Raw genomic sequence first — 18,676 nt, forward strand, 5'->3', positions numbered from 1 at the left:
TTGACCACAGCTGCTATCACGGCAATAAGGACGGCTCCTACACAGAGCACTGCAGCTGTGTAGATGATGGGAACTGGCATGGCCTGGAGGAAGGGTTCTTCACAGGAGTCGCCACTGTAGCCCTGTGAGCACACACACGTGATAGTGGCTCCGTCCTCGTCTGCTTTAACACAGTGTCCGTTGCTGTTGCAGAGCTCTTGACTGCACTGCTGGTCATCTATGTTCACAAACTGGACACTGACATTAACGGTGGACCTCAGCTCTGTGACGTTTGATGGAGTGGAGGCCCCTAGTCCTGGCCACTGTTCCACATTCACACCTGCAGGAAAAGAAAAAACAAACACACTTACAGGGCTTTCTGAATTTGAGAATTTCAAAGTTCACAGGCCTTATTGCAAAATACTGAAGCCCTTGCCAACACTTAGGCATTACTAGGACTGATGACAACTACAGACCCTACCCTAGGGTGTGAATTCGATTCTGTATATTAAGGAAGCTTTCACACCATTGCTCCAAAGTCACTAATCTTTTTACTTTATCATCAACTGTACATGGAGACAAAAGTCATTGCCATTTTGTGCTGAAAGAAATTTGATCAGGACAGAGTTTGTAACGGCCAATAATGGATACTCTTTAACCTTATGTTAATTCCCAAAAATGTAACCTGCAGCAAAAACAAACTAAGTTCTTAACCATATCCACAGGGCTCTGCTGTCCAAGTAGCACATTTTAACAATCGGTTTACACTAGTGTTCCGAGACCAAAGTTGTCACATCTGTAGAACACCACCATTTATTTTCCCAGGTAATTCTTGAGTACTCTGCTATTTAAAAACTCACAGTTCTCATCTGAGTGATCAGGGCAGTCCACATGACCATCGCAGAACTTCTCCTTAGGGTGACAGGACAGCTGGTCTAAACACGGCCTCTTCCCTGTGGGGCAGCTCTGATTCAGGCTGCAGTGGGTGGTGTTGACCAGGATGTGATCATGACCACACCTGCACTTCCGACCTCTTGAGGTGGCCAGGCATATATGCTGGCAATTTCCATTGTTTTCTTCACACCGATTGGAACCTGGTAAAATCCGTCGTCTGCGGTCAAGCACAGTCTGAGACTGCATTTCAACATCAGGTTCAACATCATTTGATTTAAAAAGTCAACACTGAGCTATGATTACTCCAATAACAAATGAGTCATAAGTCAAAGATTCCGTGGTGGTGTGGTTGGTACATACCCGACTGACTAGACTCACTGAAAGCCTTTAAGCTGACCACTTGTGTGCCAACTTCAAACCACAGCCTGTTCTGCTGCTGCCTGTCTCTGTACCACAGTTTGGTTTTGTCTAGGGATAAAAATTAAAAAACACCAAATCACCATGGTGATAATTTATAATTCACTGTGTTTTTACTTTAGTTTAACCATTTGTGTATTAATTGATTCCATAAATAGTAACAAAAACAAACAAAAAAAGAAAGAAAGTAATTGCATCGAGTACTCATTGTTTGACATTACCTTTGACCATCATCCACAGCAGGGTTTCATCACTTAGAGCCACAGCTACCAGGCCTCTGCCCACCTTTAACTCTCTGTACTGTGATCCATCAAACAGCGCACTTCCAATGATCCCTAAAGCTGGAACAGGAACTATTATCAGTAAGTACCTTTTAAATGGCTCTCCTGGGCCACAGCAAAAATCTAATGAGGGGAAAAAAAAAAAAGTCATATGAAAATTCTCACCAGAATCAGTCCAGTAAATTGCATCTCCATTAGCAGAGAAGACCACAGAGGAGGGCTGGACCGCATCTTTCCACACCACTCTGCGCCCAGTACCGTCCATGTCAGCACACTCCACCAGAGCTACAGAACCCGTACCCTTAAAGCCCAAGTTGGTGAAGCAAACTCTGCCACGGGGAGGATGGAGAGCGATGGAGCCCACTGTCTTGATTCCCTCTTTTAGCACAACAGCCGTGTGGGCACCCCTGACAGAGGTCACGTGCAGGCGAGGTTGTTTACTGCTGCTCCAGTAGATGTTGAGGGTCACCCAGTCTATGGCTATGGCTGTGATGGTGTTTTCCAGGAGTTTGAAGATCTCACCACGGGACACCAAGCTTGAATCCTTCACTTTGAAGGCATAGAGGGAATTTGTGACGCTGTCCGTTAAAAACAGGGTTTCATCACGTATACTGTAGTCCACAATGGCCACTTCATTGACACTGGTCAACTGAAAGGCCACATGTTCCGGCCAGCCTTTCAGCTCTGTAGCTTTGTGTCTGGACTGCAAGTAAATCTGAAATTCAAATGTGGAAACTGTCATACATTATAGCTAAAACAAAACTCTAAATACAATAGGCCAATTTTATACATGACAATTAGACAATTCTTCACTGCAGTCAAACATAATCCTACATTTACACCCAGATTATTAAGATTACCATTTTATTTCTATTTCAAATCAGCCCCTTCACAAACCTCATTGTCCAGTAAATTATTTTAACAACAGAACCTGTGTGACTGTAGACTGAGACAACATCAGCAGCAATGCTGTATTGGCCGGGATGGAACAGTTCAGGCCATCTTCAGCCAGGAGGAGTCCAGATGGACACTTGCACACAGCTCTTGGGCCGGGAGCCAGCACACAAATGTGGGAACAGTAGATCTTCTCACAGGGGCTTTCAGGACCAGTCTGGAACCATGGGTGGACAATCTGCAAAACAAGCAGTGACTTTTTTTTTTCCTTCAACTAAAAGCACGTAAAGCACTCGTGTGAAGCACTGGCCACCTCCCTAAAGACAACAATCTGAACGTTGTACTGTTCAGGATATGCTCTTACCTGACACACGTGCCTCTCACTTTTGGTACATCTACAACAAGCAGATTTCCAAAGATGATTTTTGGGGTTGCTGTGAAGCCACTCTCTCACTCCCGTGGCAAAGAAAATCCAAATCCAAATCTTTGTCATTTCTTACTTTGGCGCAAATTTGTCATGACTTCAAAAGCATGTTCAAGCTCTTAAGAATTGGAAGCCAAGCGAATGCCACAGGAGCAAATGTGGAAAGTATCCAATGTACATTTATAGCAGTTACTGAAACCAAGTTACTGAGATGTGGCGTTGCAGTGTTTTCACAACAGCATCTCCAAGCCTGAACTTGTTTTGTTTGGCATCCCATGTGTCAGTAAAATCCACTTGAAGATTTAAATACACACACAAAAAAAAAAAAAAAAAAAAAAAAAAAAAAAAAAAAACACCACATAGTGCATGTCATGTCAGCAATATTTTTAAACCTGTTTATAACTACATATAAACAGGGACTTCTTTGAAAACAAAGGGTGACATGTGTGTTATGCCATTTATAGCAGCAGAAAATGTTTTTTTCCTGAACTTTTATATTTACCTTTACACCAAACGCTTGTCTGGATCTCTTCAGCAGAACTTGGCGTTTCTTTCCCGAGTGCTTCTGGGCTCCCTGCACTACTCTCTTTTTGGCATCAGACCAGTAGAGAATGTCATTAAACACTGCCAGTGAGAAGGGGTTTGTCGTTTCCTTCAGCTGCAGAATCTGAAAATAACAGTAACATCACACATCACTCACACCTGCCCTGTTGTTGCTCAGAGTAAAACAAATGGACAGAATACTTATGTTTCTAATAAATCAGTTCCTCATTCCTAATTCCTATATTTGTGCTTTTTCCAAGTTGCTTGACCTTGTTTCCATGTCAGAGCTATGTTTTAGCCTGCACTTCGATGACCAACTCTTTAATAATCTCCTGACAGTAAATCAGCACATCCTGGCCACACCGATTTCTGTAAGTTGTTAGCTGACAGCACTCCTGAACATGTTATGCTTCCAAAAAATGGAGTTGCCTTTATTTTCTGCTCCAAGATTCCTTGGTCAATCTCTGACTTGAACAGTTTCCTTTAATACTTAACATTTTAGCATACACTACAACAGGAGTATCAAACTCATTTTTACCAGGGGCCACATCAGCAATACCATTGAAGTGCCAGATGTAACTATAAGACTGTATAGCTTTGACGACCCCATAACATCAATACATGTTTCTGCAATTGATCATTATTTATTCAAGTTACAAATATTGTACATTGCTCCGTGTAACAACAAAATTAAGTCAGTCATTAAGGTAAAGGCAACTAAACACCTTTTAGCTCTCGCTGGCCACGCAAAGTGACTTGGAGGGCCACATTTATCCCCCAGGCTTTGAGTTTGACACATATGCACTACTGCTACCTTGTGTCTTTTACCTACAGTGCCTCTTGTGGTGTATGACCTATAGGGTATTCAACCTCACACTGGTAGCAATTGTGTTCTAAAGCCTGCTACAACTCTGAGTCACTTCTCGTTCCAGCTTCATATGAAATTGATAATCATTAGACCCAATTTTGTGTCACTGACTTATGGTATACTTGACTCTGCTTCTACAAAATACAACTTTGTTCAGCCAATTGATGCTGGTGTTGAGACAAAGCCTGAGAATTTTGCACAGTGCAGTAGATGGCAGTGTACCTGGATGTTATCTCCATCCAAACTGGCAGAGCCAATGGTCCCAAGTCTTTCGTCAGTCCAGAAGAGTCTGTCAGAGATAGTGTCCACAGCCACACCACCAGGCCAGCCTAGACTGGAGTTCACCACAGCTCTTCTCTCTGAGCCGTCCATCCCAGCCCGCTCTATCTTCACCATATTACCGATATCTGTCCAAAACATCAATCTGGCACAGAGCATACAAAAAATTGAATATATACAGTACATATAAATAAAGCTGGTAAAACAATTGACAGAACATTTTGCTTATTCACACCCTCTTTGGGGCAGCAGAGCCAGACAGCGGGGCTGATCCAGATCTTCATCCAGGATTACACTGTGGTCTTGTGATTGTGCCGGACCTGTGGTGAGTCTAATGGCGATAATCTGACTGTTCACCCCATCGATCCAGTACATGTTCCTGCCCAGCCAGTCCACAGCTACAGAATCAGCCCTAACTCCTGTGGATACCACCATGTTGTACGTCATCAGAAGGCATGTGATTAAAAGGATAAGCTGACTTATTACAAGCTTTGAGAAACAATTTTCTTCCTCAATGGTATCTATATAGGTCTGTTATGTTTGGGTTTTATAGTGTTCTCAGACACTCCACTGACCTGTAATCAGTGTTCCTGTAGTCTTTCCATCTAGTGAGGACCACCTGATGCCCCGAGAGTCCAGACCGACCCAGTAGACTCTCTTCTCCTTCCAGTCATAGTCCAGGGAAAGGATGGCCTTCTTGGCAGAGGAGGGCAACATGTTCAAGCTGCGGTTTTGCAGTCCAAATATGAGCAGATCAGTCTGAACTGACACCAGCAGGAAGGGCTCCCCTGAGAAGATGGCACAATAAATAACATGCTTTGGTATTGTTCTGTGAGTCCTCCCATTTGAAGCCTCTATATTTACTTTAAACCTTAAGTGATGCCATGCTGGGGAACATTTACCTTGGGCTTCGCAGTGGTGTCCATCACCATCTATTATGAAGCCTGGATGACAGTCACATTTGTAAGAGCCAATAGTGTTGATGCACAGTTGACCACACAAATTCAGGATTCGATATTCACACTCGTCAATGTCAGCACAAGTCTGTCCGTCCTCCAGCAGCCTGTATCCTGTCCTACAGTGACAACGCTGCAGCAAATAAACATAAATCAGATTACAAATACAGCTTATGTTTTTACCTATCACCTCGAAATTGATGTACATGACTTACATAGGAGAAAAAAAACAAACAAACTAAAAGCTAAGAAAGTCAGAAAAATCTAAACTGGCCAAAAAGGAGAAAAAGAAAGAAAGAAAAAAAAGGCTAGACTTGAAAAGGCAGCAAATGGCTAATGGAGTCAACACTGAATGGCCAAATCCTGATAACCAAGTAAAACGTTAGCCAAAAAAAAAAGAAAAAAAAAAAGCTACAAATTGCAATTAGTTTAATGGTGATTTATGTTTGTACTACAATTGAGACCATAAAATGTTTACATAAAGATTTGAATGCCCTGATTGGCCCCATGGGCCAGACTTTTGATATGTCCCTTATTTTAAAGACTAACAATGCCATAGCTTGTTTTAAAAATTTAATTCACTTCTTATTTATAAATGAAGTACATCAGTGCCACCAGGTTACCCAGCCTGAGTTTGGATTGCATCCTGTCTCACCGTTCCTTGCGGTGTACTGTAGCAGCCTTGGGAACACCGCAGCTTATCAGCCTCTGAGCACCGGATCTGGCAACTGCCTTTTTCATCTGAGCCATCTACACAGTTTCTGATGCCATTGCAAACAAGGGATGGATCCAGGCANNACTGAAAGTGGTGAGGTAGGCATGTCTCCGGACCACCTGGGACACCCAGAAATGAAAGTCCAAATTATTCCAACCACATTCAACAATGCAGTGGTTCAAATGACAAAGTGCACTTGGCTCTAGGACTTGTGCCTTGACTGAGCAGCCCCTCTCCACCCCCCAGAGTAATGAATGTGAGTTATCTCTGTCCAAAGAGTCCATGTTAACAATTGGCAGATGTGTTTTCACCGAGTGTTACTTACAGTCGGTCTCATCGCGACCATCCTCACAGTCCTTGGTGCCATCACACCTCCAGGACAGAGGAACACACTGGGTCTTTAAGTCACATGACCACTGAAAGTTCCCACAGCTCAGAGGAGTCGCAGGACAATCCTGGAAATGAACCAGATCCATTTATTAGTTAAATTAACTACATTTCCATGTTTTTGTTCATCATAAAGAACTTAAATGCACCATTGGAAAGAGACTTTACTTTGTTTGGGGAGATTTCATCTAGTCTAAAGGCATGGTTCATTTGTAGTGTGGCATTATACAAACTCCAACTGTCTACACATTGTCATATTGTGCACACCTTCTCATCTGTGCCATCCTTACAGTCCTTCTCTCCATCACAGATCCACTCCTGCACCAAGCACTCCTTGCTGTGCAGGCAGCGTTGTTTGGTGGGGCAAACCCGCGCTTCAGCACAGCTGTCCTCATCAGAGTAGTCCCAACAGTCTGGGTGACCGTCGCAGTGCATGGTGGCCAACACACACTGACCACTGGTGCATCTAAACTCTGTGGAACTGCAGCCTACGCCACCTGCAGGGAGTCAGACAATCAGTCATTACAGACATGATGATTAACCCAAAAGACATTTTAAATTAGGTTACCCATATAAATAAATGGGTGTATATGAAGAGTTGAAACTGTTAGAAACCAAATGATCAGAGCCACATAATTGATTCATAATTAATCCTCATTTCCAGGAAGCTTGTAAACAACTCCAGTCACTTACAAAAGCAGTCGACTTCAGCCATGCATATTAGACAAATGGTGTCTCCTGGGACGATAAAGACTGACACTTCAAAAATAAATATAGCATACACATCCAAAAAAAACAAGTTTTAAGTTATACGTTTGTCATAGGTCATAAGTTTGAATGAATGTTATTCTCTAGGAGGACTCTGCACTGAAGATACTTTTACAGTTAAGTCATTTTGGAGACTTGAGAGGAAGGTGGGAGGAAAAAAGTTCAAATCAAATCAAAATATTCTGTTGCCACATTTCTTTCAGTCAGACTGCAAAGGTGATAAGATGATTTAACACAATATTAGACTGTAGGTGTTTTATTTATTTTGAAATATCACCATTTTCCATTGAAACACCTGGAATTTTAAGCACCGGTGGTTCACATTTAGCTTACCGCAATTTGCTTCATCACTGCCATCCCCACAGTCTTTCTCTCCGTCACACAGGAAGCTGCTGGGAATGCATCGGCTTTTGTTGTCACACTGGTGAGCACAGCCCTCAGTGTACTTGGTACAGTTTGCTTCGTCGGAGCGATCCTGACACTGAGGGACGCCATCGCACACGTAGCTCTTATCAATACATTTTTTCCCATGGGCACACAGGAACTGGTCTGTACAGGACACATGAGATAAGTCAAGGTTTGTTTGTTTTAAATACAACTGTAGTCCTGGATCTGTAATCCATTCATACCTGTGAGGTGTGACTACAGAATTACACTGTTCACTGATATGCCTATATTTCTAGGCCAAACTGGAAGATAATGAAATGAAAATAGTAATAAAATAGTAAGTAAATAGTAATGATAATGAAAATAGTGTTTTATGTCAGGCCGTTCCAATTAAGTTCTCCAGGAAGAAATGAAACAAGCTTTATTTCTTACTTTGCATTTGTGGGGCTAGATACAGTATTTAGCAGTGAAATACTAATATAATGCCCAACTTGGATGAACATTAACCAAGTGCTAATATTCCCCACTTTGCCAGTATATATATCATTACTCTTTTCCGTTATATGAAACTTTTGGATAATTTTAATTTCTGCTTTCTTTCTGATATCTCTAGGTCTTTCCTTGGTGAATGTTACATATTTCTGGCCTAGCTTTAGCACATATTTAGCTAACTCATGGCAACTTTTCAGCAGTTATTGGATGAGTGTTGCTCCATGATGTAATGTTTAGAATGTTTTTGGTAACTGTATTGTTATTTTAATTTAGTCATGCTCTCCAGTCACTAAAGGGCAACAAATCATCTGATATTCATTCAAAGCACTGTCCAGGTTGGATGCCCATATAGGTCCATGTTACCTGCATTACATGCCGTTTCACATTCCTCCTCATCTGATCCATCCTTGCAGTCTGCTTCTCCGTCACACACGTGGTTGTAGAGTACACACTCGGAATTGTCCTTACAGGATCTGGCCCCCAGAGAACATTTGATGGCAGGGGGGGCTGTAGAGGCACTTTCTCCTTTCTGATTCCCATCTTTTGCAGAGTCCTCTGAATTTTTTTTTTATTTTTAAATAAACAAAGGGAAAGATGTCAAGGCAGATTTATGTGGTGATGTTCACAGGACTTCATCAGTTGATTTAACAGAACTTGACTAAGATTTAGAGCACTTTTACAATGCCATTATGCACATTTAACAGTACTCAGCTAATTATCTACATATCTTCACTTTGAGTCATAATTAGTACTCCTCCAAACAAAGATACTTTTTTTATGCTGGGGATGTCTATCACAAGCTCGCATCATTCTTTGCCTCGTCTCAGATCTCAAATTTGGGGGGAGGAGGGGGACAGAACTATCTTCAAGTTCATATGATGACATTCATAACTGTTCATTGCTACTGGAATCTTTGACCAGCTTTTGAAGCTTGGGTTCTGCAGTGGCTGACCAACATCAACAATGTCTACAGTGTTTTTGCCACATGATTTAAACTTACCTAACGAGAGTAGCTACTGCACTGTTGATATTTAAAGCATTTTTAGTTCTGTCAACGTGTGACCAGTTTACCAAATCACTAACTGTTACTCCAACCTACCACAGTTGGCCTCGTCTGTGCCATCCAAACAGTTCTTCACTCCATCACACAAGAAATATGCAGGCAGGCAACGACTGTGGCTGTCACAGTGGTGAATGCACTTCTCTGTGTGATTCATACACTGCTGTTCATCAGAACGGTCTTGACACTGTGGTATACCATCACAAACATGCTCCTTCTCAATACACTTCATCCCATTGGCACACTGGAACTGATCTGGAAGAGAAAATGTAATTTTAAGGCAAGGACATTGACCAGATGTTACAATAAAGATCTTCTCTGCACAAAAAAAAAAATTAAAAAAAAAAAAAACACACTACCACAGCAAATATAATGTAAACCAGAGTTTTTAAACATTTTAACAGGAACTAAGTTAAAAAATATCAAAAGAAACCTAGAGACATTGCGCATCCTTAAGGAATATTCAAACTACGTTAAAACACTTTGGGTGTTTTTTGTTTGCTTTGTTTTGAATAAAGCTATATCAGACTATTGTCTGGCCAAAAACCTAATACAACTAAGGCAATATTCCATAGTCAATTTTATACCATTTTTACAATCGGTTGGGCAGTCCACTTCATCTGAACCATCCTTGCAGTCTTTCTCTCCATTGCACACATTTGTGTAGCGAACACACTGTGAGTTGTCCTTGCACGGTTTAGAGACTTGGTTGCACTTCAAATGACTGCTTACAACTGAAACAACTAATTAGAGAAGGTAAACACAAACAGAACAAACTTTTTGGAAATGTGTTGGATTTTCAATCACTGCACATCACAGTCTGTCTCTGAATTGCTTCTTTTTTTTAAAAAAAAAAAAAAGAAGGTCTAATTAGGTACAAAAGGTGGATTTCTTGACTTGTGACTCACCTTGCAAAGCCCCTGTCAACAGCAAAGTGACTGCACAGAGAAGCAAACATCTCCCCATGACCACAGATAATTAAAGACTGGCACACGTTCCCAACTCAGACAGCTTTGCATTTTATAATGACACCAGGTGAGCCCACTACAAACTAATTGACCAACTGTGTGAAGGGGTGGAGCCACTGTTCCTACAGCTGAGCTTCCAATCAGTAGGATTGAAAAGACTCATCTTTATTGTCATTTAAACCACCATTCCCAGGCCTTGGTGTGTTACATAGATAAGGAGATGAATAAATGAAAATAATTAACTATAAATACAATTAATTAAATAAATTGATCTTGAAACAGAATATTAGTATAGCATTAACATTTGTATAGGTGTTTTGTAATTTAAATACATAATGACATTAAAGTGGTTTTTCCAATAAATTTTTGTGTTAAAAAGCCAAGTTTTATTAACCATGATTGATTTATGAAACCACTAAAAGGGTAAAACATCTAAGGGGGTGAATACTTATGATAGGCACTGTATAGGGATTTTCATTTTATTGGCAAAATGCCAAAAGTCTTCCCCTTTCATCGTCAACACGTTCAATCAAATCGGAAGTAAAACATACTTACTCCCCTGCTTATATTTAGTGACAATCAATAGTGCTCCACCATTTAATTTTTTTATTTTTTTTGTCATAATCCTCCAGTCAGATTATGAGTGGACTAACTTGTGTCAGCAGCAATCATGTTGTTATTGTTTTCTTGTTCCGGTCAACCTAACCTGGCTAACACTAGCATCAGTAGCACTGGTAGCAACTTGAGAGACAGACAACCCTTGTCAAAATTAGTAGCATTAGCATTTCACGGTTAGGGCGTTTATTTTACTGACTGCGGGCTGTCGTGAGGGTTTTTCACAGAGGTGGATGTTTGGAAAACTGTGGTGAGTTCTTAAATGCTATGTTTGTTTGTTTTTTCACTTTGAAGCACGTTAATGTGAGTGACTTAGCATTAGCTCTGGTTAGCCCACGGTCAGTTTGCAAGAGTTCGTCCCGGATGCTTCTTTGAGTTAACCGTCTTTTTAAGGACAGATTCACAAACAACCCACAACTAAGATGGGGAAGAAAAATCAATGACACAACGCTATAATTTATTTTGTGTTGACTAATTGGAAATTTAATTTTGGCCGACAAGGTGATAATATTTAGGTAGCAAAGAAGCGCCACTTGAGACTGTTGCGCAAAGGAAGGTTTTCTTTTTCCATAGAGACAACAAAAGGAGCAGCGCAGTTGACTGTATTATGACTTCTTCGTGTTCTCGCGCAATTTACTGCAGTGCTTAGCGTTTGGCGGTTATCTAAGGCTATTTTAGCATGTTATTATGGCTACTAAGCTCTCGCCGAGCTAACGTCAGGAAAGTTATTGTTGTGATTTGACTGAAGCAGGGAAGGCCTTCCACTGCAGGTAGCAGCTAACTGTCCTTACCTTTCAAAACGTCGGCTGCCAGTAAGCAACAGGGCTGTGCTATCACTAATCACAATCATTATATTAATTTTAACTATTTACCGTAATCAAAAACATGTCGTGATTGCTTGTATGTTCAAATGTAAACACACAGACCGAGTGTTGGTGGTATGAGGCACACCCTGTGTATTAAAGGCATACTATTACAAATTAGTTAATAAATTTAAAAAAGCTTTTGGTCCGTCTCGACTTGTCCATGAGTGCAGTTCGCTAGTAAAACATAACTGTGTTACAACACCAAGTTAAGGAAAAATCAATTGGAATAAGTATTACATTGAGCTTTGAAGACTATAACATCTTGGAGGCAGTGGGTAATCACATTAGGAAAGACTGAAGTTGAGCTCTCTCTTTGCTAAGTACTGCCATGCATAACCACAATGACCTACATTTTCTTTAAAATCCTTACAGGGTGTGCATCTTGTTCGCATCCACCCTCCCAATCCTGGCTACCTGTTTGACACTGGTCTGTAGCAGGGACCCTTCAAATCAAGGGTCTCACCTAAGGCTCCAGAATCCCTCTGTCACTGTGCGAAAACACTTGTGTTGAGTTCCCTGGAGGCCCCCAACTTGGCTAGCTAAGATGTCCTCCATCCTCCCGTTCACCCCTCCAGTGGTGAAGAGGTTGCTGGGTTGGAAGAAGTCAACCAATAGCCAGGGAGGAGCAGGTGGCAGTGAGCAGAATGGGCAGGAGGATAAGTGGTGGGAAAAGGTTGTAAAGAGCTTGGTGAAGAAGTTAAGGAGGACAGGTCAGCTTGACGAGTTGGAGAAAGCGATCACAACCCAAAACTGCAACACTAAGTGTGTCACCATCCCCAGGTAAACTGTTAATTACATTTATTACCTAACCATTTACTACGAGTTTAGTCACTTTTTTTAGTTGTATTCTATGTCCTCTTTGTGCAGTTGTTGCAATACAAATGCCTCCAGATATTCCCTCATGATAAAAATATTTATAATTTAATGATTTATTAATTCCTCATCTAGTATTTCAGATGATTAGGTTCAGTTTTTGGTGTTTTTAATAATTATTAACAAGATATTTAGTAAGGGTGATGCTTGCATTGCTTATATGGTCATCTGAATAATAATGCCCCAGGTTTTCTATTTCTTTTTATTTCTCTGTTCACAGCAATTGCTCTGAAATATGTGGGCTGAGTTCACCACATACGATAGAACAGTGGGATACATCGGGCCTGTACAGCTATCCTGACCAAACCAGGTAACTATTCCTAAATATTGTGCATTTTGTACAGATTTGATGTATGCATTGTCACACCATGTCCCTCCAAATTGTGTGCTCACTATATTTTTGTGTTCTACTACCATGCTGCGTCTGCTGTCCAATCAGATCCTTGGATGGCCGCTTGCAGGTATCTCACAGGAAGGGGCTTCCCCATGTTATCTACTGCCGATTGTGGCGATGGCCAGATCTTCACAGCCATCATGAGCTGCGCGCTATTGAGGCATGTGAGTATGCCTTTCATCTCAAGAAGGACGAAGTCTGCATCAACCCCTACCATTACCAGAGGGTGGAGACCCCAGGTAAGACTAATTAATTCTATCTGTGGAAAAGACAGAAATTTGGAAAGCAGCTGGAAACTCATATGTTGTCTTTCACTTTACACTTTAGTGCTGCCTCCTGTTCTTGTGCCAAGACACTCAGAAATCCTGCCAGAGCTCCCACCTCTTGATGACTACACTCACTCCATACCTGAGAACACAAACTTTCCTGCAGGAATTGAACCTCCAAACAACTATATCCCCGGTAAGCTTACCTCAGCACTTGATTAAGGCTGTTACAGTGATGACACTAAGGTTATTTGATGTTTTCAGGAGTACATGGAAATATAGTACAATTTCACACAGCCCAACTTTATACATGAAGGATTATTTCTGTGATTACATGTAGAGACAGAAGTATTATAGTCAGGTGGTCTCAGTCTTCTAACCCGTGTGATTGTAAGTGATTGTTTGTTTGATAGGCATCATCATCAAGAACTGCATCTATTGAACCAATGTCAATATTTTACTTATTATTGACTGCAAACACTAGTTTTACTTTAAATCACTCATGCCTTAAACTTTGGAACAATAACAGCATTGGTTGAGTTCAGTACTATGTCTTCAGTATAACATTAAATAGTCATATTAAAACTCTTAAAAAATCTTTTTATCTTTTATCTGTGCATCATTCACACAGAGACGCCTCCACCAGGCTACATCAGTGAAGATGGGGAGGCCAGCGATCAACAGATGAATCAAAGTATGGACACAGGTACATAAGACTTTTAATGTTGACAATCTTTTTTGTTTCATCTTTGGTCCTAACAAACCAGTTAATAGGTATTCTCTGATATTTGATTATTTTGTGATATGTTCTTTGTTTAAAGAAATTAAAGACTAACTATTGCACTGTTGTCAAAGTGATGATGATCTTTCTTTTGTTGTTGTTGTTGTTGTTGTTGTTGTTTTTTAATCAGGTTCACCGGCAGAGCTTTCCCCCAGCACTCTGTCACCTGTCAATCACAGCATGGGTGAGATCCAAATTCTGTTCCTCTTTTTCTTTTCCTTTTTTTATCAGACGTCAAAGTAAATGTGAATAGTGTTTTTAAATGGTGTGTCTTTGGTCAACTTCTGTCTTGCTTTCTTTTAAACATTTTCCATGTTAAAGTCAACAGTACAATACTTTGTAATACAATACAAATAATTGAAATTTGAATTATTCTAACACTTTGGACACTTAGTATCTAACCTCTCTTTGCATTAGGACTGTTCAGCTTCACTACCAACAGCTAATAGAGCCTTTGTTTATGTTCCATATACAACATTCTTTTACTTTTACGATTATATACACAATGCTATAGAATAACTGTGTTGATACGATCTCCTGCTGTAGACCTGCAGCCTGTGACTTATTCAGAGCCGGCCTTCTGGTGCTCTATAGCCTACTACGAGCTGAACCAGCGCGTTGGGGAGACGTTTCATGCCTCGCAACCCTCCCTGACAGTAGATGGATTTACAGATCCATCCAACTCAGAGCGGTTCTGCCTGGGCCTGCTTTCTAATGTCAATAGGAATGCCACAGTTGAAATGACCAGGAGGCACATAGGTATGAAAACAGTTTACTTAACTTCAGTTCTAATGATTGTGGTATAGGAAAAAATATGTTCAATCTGTTTTTTCTTTCTTCAGGAAGAGGAGTTAGACTTTATTACATTGGAGGCGAAGTGTTTGCAGAGTGTCTGAGTGATAGTGCCATCTTTGTCCAGAGTCCTAATTGCAACCAGCGGTATGGCTGGCATCCAGCAACTGTGTGTAAAATTCCTCCAGGTAAGTGCCTGATTTGCAGAGAGATATTGGATTTGAAACATAGAGAAACATCCAATTGTTGTTAATTGGTTTTAACCCTTTTGTCTTTTCTTCTTTTTAAGGTTGTAATCTTAAAATTTTCAACAACCAAGAATTTGCAGCCTTGCTGGCTCAATCGGTCAACCAGGGTTTTGAAGCTGTTTACCAGCTAACCAGGATGTGCACCATACGCATGAGCTTTGTTAAAGGCTGGGGAGCTGAGTACAGGTAAGGAAATCTACAAGTCTGAGTAGAGCTGCACAGATTATGTGACCAATTTTCTGTTCTCTAATTTTTGTCAGTTGGGATTTCCTTCAGTTGATGGCATATACAAAACTTCTCTAACTTCTCTAACTCTAGGGATTTTTTTTAAATTTATATAAGACTTATCAGTTTATAATAAGTGTTGCTCAGTCATCATTGAGAAACATTAAGGTGGGAATCTATTGAAAATACTCAGTAATAATAATAAAAGTATACTATATAGAGCTAGAGAGTACTCCAGTGTTCTTGAGCTACAGCAGCAGTAGTGTCAGGTTCACCTGCACCAGGCCTTTTAAGTTTCCACACACTTACAGAAATGGTAGTAAACATTTCCTGTCTGTACATCAAAGTCATTGATATTATGTTCCTGTGTTTTCCAGGCGGCAGACTGTCACGAGCACTCCTTGTTGGATAGAGCTTCATTTAAATGGTCCACTGCAGTGGCTGGACAAAGTTCTAACCCAGATGGGTTCTCCATCTGCACGATGTTCCAGCATGTCATAAACGACTCAAGAAAAAAACTCAGCCTATTACAAAGATGATTAAATTCTAAACATACGAGTCAACAAATGAAAACCATGGAGACCCAACAGAATTAATTTTCTGTAACATGCCCATAGTATTGGAACCACATCCTTCTTTGAACCTTATACTATCGCACTTGCATAATGTATACACAAACACGCACACATACACACAAAAGATCAAATGCACCTACATACACATTTACAAACTAAACAGTTAAGAAAAGATTTGGCACTTTGTTACCCATTTATATCATGCACCTTGTTAAATTGCTGTTTCCCAAATCCTTAATATTAGATCTATTTGTGGTACAAATAAAATGTTTATTGGTTTAAGTCCAGGGTGTAGGAGGAAATACCAAAAATATCTGTGAATAGTTTCTCAGTATTGAGGATTGCTTGTATGAGTAAGAAAAGCCTAAATGCTTAAACATTTATTTAGTTTCCAACCCCTACCTTCCCTGCAACGCCCACCCCCCAAACCATTGTTCTGAACCTGTTTACTTTGGGGAAAAAACTTTCTTTTGTAAAGTGAAGGAAACTATGTGAAAGAATGATGGCCTTGGTGGCTATTGGCCACAATTCTGTTGGGTTTTTTTATGACAATGTTGTCCCCCTTTGTAACTAATGGGTCTTTATAAGACATGTAACACAACAGAAAAATAGGAATGTTGGTTTAAATTAGAAATCAATATTCCCTACCCCTTAAAATCAACTTGGCTGAGGTTTATTTCGTAACGGCAGCCTGGTTTAGATCCCAAAGTGATGTTGGCCAGGCTTTGACAGGAGTGCTGGGCAGGGACCAGAAAACATAATCTTATATGTCAGTCTTTTCTGTTTTCCTTTTCTTTTTGACACCACACTGGGGTCTCCAGGTGAGGCTTTAAATGTGTCGCCAGGAGAAATTGAAAATAACAAATCCCACGCCCCTTCATTGTTTTGCTGTTTTGTTGTTGTATTTTTCAATATTATACATGTTTGTGAAATATCTCTTTAGGACCACATTAGCTTCCAAAGTGAAGGATGGTGATTTTTCCCTATTTTCCCCCATGGAATGTTAAGTTTTTAATCAATTTCCAACAGAGTTTTTTGTCTTGGTCTAAAGAAAAACCACTGCTCCATATAAACCTGTATGAAATATAAAATGTGCTCCACAACACATGTTTGTCTATTTTAAAAGAAGGAGGGCTGTCACTTTTTATCCAAAGTTATAGAAACTTTTCCAGCCTAGATATACAAATTTGGTCAGAGCTCTCATAGAGCCACTTTTTGGCCAAAGAATCAGCAATTTACCGACAACAGCCTTGTCAAATCATGGTCAGCAACTTGGGTGAAGTGTCAACCATTATTGTTCAGTGCAGAACATTGTTCTGCTGCCTTTCTTTGCTGCTCTACTGTTGCTTTGCAGTAAATCATTCCTCAGTGCCTGCACATTTGGAGCATTTCTTATATTTAATCAGTCATATCAACACATTGCTTTGGAAGATACATAAACAACACAAAATAACTACATGCAACTTCCAGGACTAGCATGTCATGTAAGCCACAATTGAAATTGATTTTTGGAGAAAAAATGACAGCCTTTGTGCAGTTTAAAACAGCAGAATTATCTCAAGCCCAAAAGTTCAACTTCCTGTAATGGCATATAAAAACTACACAATAGCTACTCAGTCAGTCATCACTCTGCTTTTTCTTTTGTATTTTTTTTTTTTCTTTTTTGTAAAATCTTACAAGACCTCTAACAGCTAAGGTGCTCTGTCAAAACGGGTCAATGTCTAATTTTAATTGGCCTAACAAAACAATGTTACAGAAAACTATGGAGGAGAGAGTTTTCTTTCATGGGAACAATGAATGTGCCTGGACATGGATTTGGGCATTCTGTGTTATATTGTGTGTATTTTATTTGTTCTATCTATAGAACATGGTATGTACAACAAGACCTATTAACCTAAACTCTGCCATTATTGTCATTACGTGGCTGTTGCAAGTTGAACATGTTCCCTTTCCTCCCTCTCTTTTGATGTAAATGTGTTTACCTTATGGCACTAGTGATTGTACTTCAAGTGCACCTAGTGGTATTTGGATCTAAGGAGCCGAACCACGTGTTAGGGTCCAGTATTACATTTTTTTTATCTTTGGCCTAAAACATATGAATGTGAAAAAAATATACATTATAAAAACTGACGTGGACCAGACAAGCGTATGCATAATAGTAGTACAGTATGTGTGTATTTAACTTTATCTCTTTGCAAAGCTGTCAGTACAGTAGATGTTGCAGTTGTTTTACCAGTAGAGGGCGGTATTAATAGATTAGTTCCTTTTTTTCTGACCATGAGCTTCTCAGGCGTGTGGCATATTATGCAGACTTCATAAAACACTAATAAAGATTTTTATTCTCATGAATTACGAGTCTGTTGTGTGTTTTGTTTTAGGTGAGTACAGAAGGGATACTATAAACGCAAATGCCCACATACAACCATTTTTTTTATTTTATATATATATATATATTCTTAATTATTTTAAAGCGTTTTTCTTATGAAGTCTTGTGAAAAGTTTGTGTAGACGAAACATCGACGTCTATGACAAACCTTTCCAGCAGTTAGTGCCGTGGGCGCAGTTGTAATGCACTTATCCATAATTGCTTAGTTATAGGTATGCAGTTTTTGTTTTGTTTTTTCAAATAAAAAAGTTATAAATGTATCTTTACAACAGGTTCTTTACAACATACAGGTTGGTGATTGGGGTAACTTGATTCTATAATTGGACCACACGCATCTCTGTAA

At 40.0% G+C, this 18,676-nt stretch overlaps 2 protein-coding genes across 2 annotated transcripts; one reads left to right on the top strand and one right to left on the bottom strand.

Annotated features, from left to right (window-relative positions):
• Window positions 1-2: 2 nt before the first annotated feature.
• Window positions 3-10,377, bottom strand: lrp13 (low-density lipoprotein receptor related-protein 13; the record flags this gene model as incomplete). Its single annotated transcript, XM_008335763.2, has 19 exons — window positions 10,253-10,377; window positions 9,932-10,087; window positions 9,384-9,599; window positions 8,648-8,839; window positions 7,739-7,954; window positions 6,905-7,134; window positions 6,576-6,705; window positions 6,191-6,369; window positions 5,482-5,668; window positions 5,155-5,367; window positions 4,815-4,998; window positions 4,523-4,724; window positions 3,392-3,556; window positions 2,503-2,703; window positions 1,737-2,286; window positions 1,512-1,631; window positions 1,234-1,341; window positions 840-1,073; window positions 3-319 (listed from the first exon to the last, which is right to left on the bottom strand). Coding segments are annotated over exons 1-19 (3,858 nt in total), but the record flags the coding sequence as incomplete, so codon positions are not given.
• A 397-nt stretch (window positions 10,378-10,774) lies between these two features.
• LOC103397451 (mothers against decapentaplegic homolog 2) lies at window positions 10,775-18,296 on the top strand. Its single transcript, XM_008335714.3, has 11 exons — window positions 10,775-11,177; window positions 12,166-12,573; window positions 12,887-12,976; window positions 13,106-13,299; window positions 13,388-13,522; window positions 13,958-14,032; window positions 14,238-14,291; window positions 14,654-14,866; window positions 14,950-15,087; window positions 15,189-15,333; window positions 15,750-18,296. The coding sequence occupies exons 2-11, from the start codon at window positions 12,338-12,340 to the stop codon at window positions 15,871-15,873; spliced, it is 1,404 nt and encodes a 467-aa protein (XP_008333936.1). The 5' UTR covers window positions 10,775-11,177; window positions 12,166-12,337; the 3' UTR covers window positions 15,874-18,296.
• Window positions 18,297-18,676: the final 380 nt, after the last annotated feature.

Source organism: Cynoglossus semilaevis, chromosome Z, assembly GCF_000523025.1.
Source record: "Cynoglossus semilaevis isolate Cse_v1.0 chromosome Z, Cse_v1.0, whole genome shotgun sequence".
NCBI classification, from domain to species: Eukaryota; Metazoa; Chordata; class Actinopteri; order Pleuronectiformes; family Cynoglossidae; genus Cynoglossus; species Cynoglossus semilaevis.

Coding starts and splice junctions, on each gene's coding strand:
- LOC103397451 (XM_008335714.3), top strand. CDS start 12,338: ATGTCCTCCATCCTCCCGTTCACCCCTCCAGTGGTGAAGAGGTTGCTG. Junction 14,292..14,653: donor ACCTGTCAATCACAGCATGG/GTGAGATCCAAA, acceptor CTCCTGCTGTAG/ACCTGCAGCCTGTGACTTAT. Junction 15,334..15,749: donor GGCTGGGGAGCTGAGTACAG/GTAAGGAAATCT, acceptor TGTGTTTTCCAG/GCGGCAGACTGTCACGAGCA.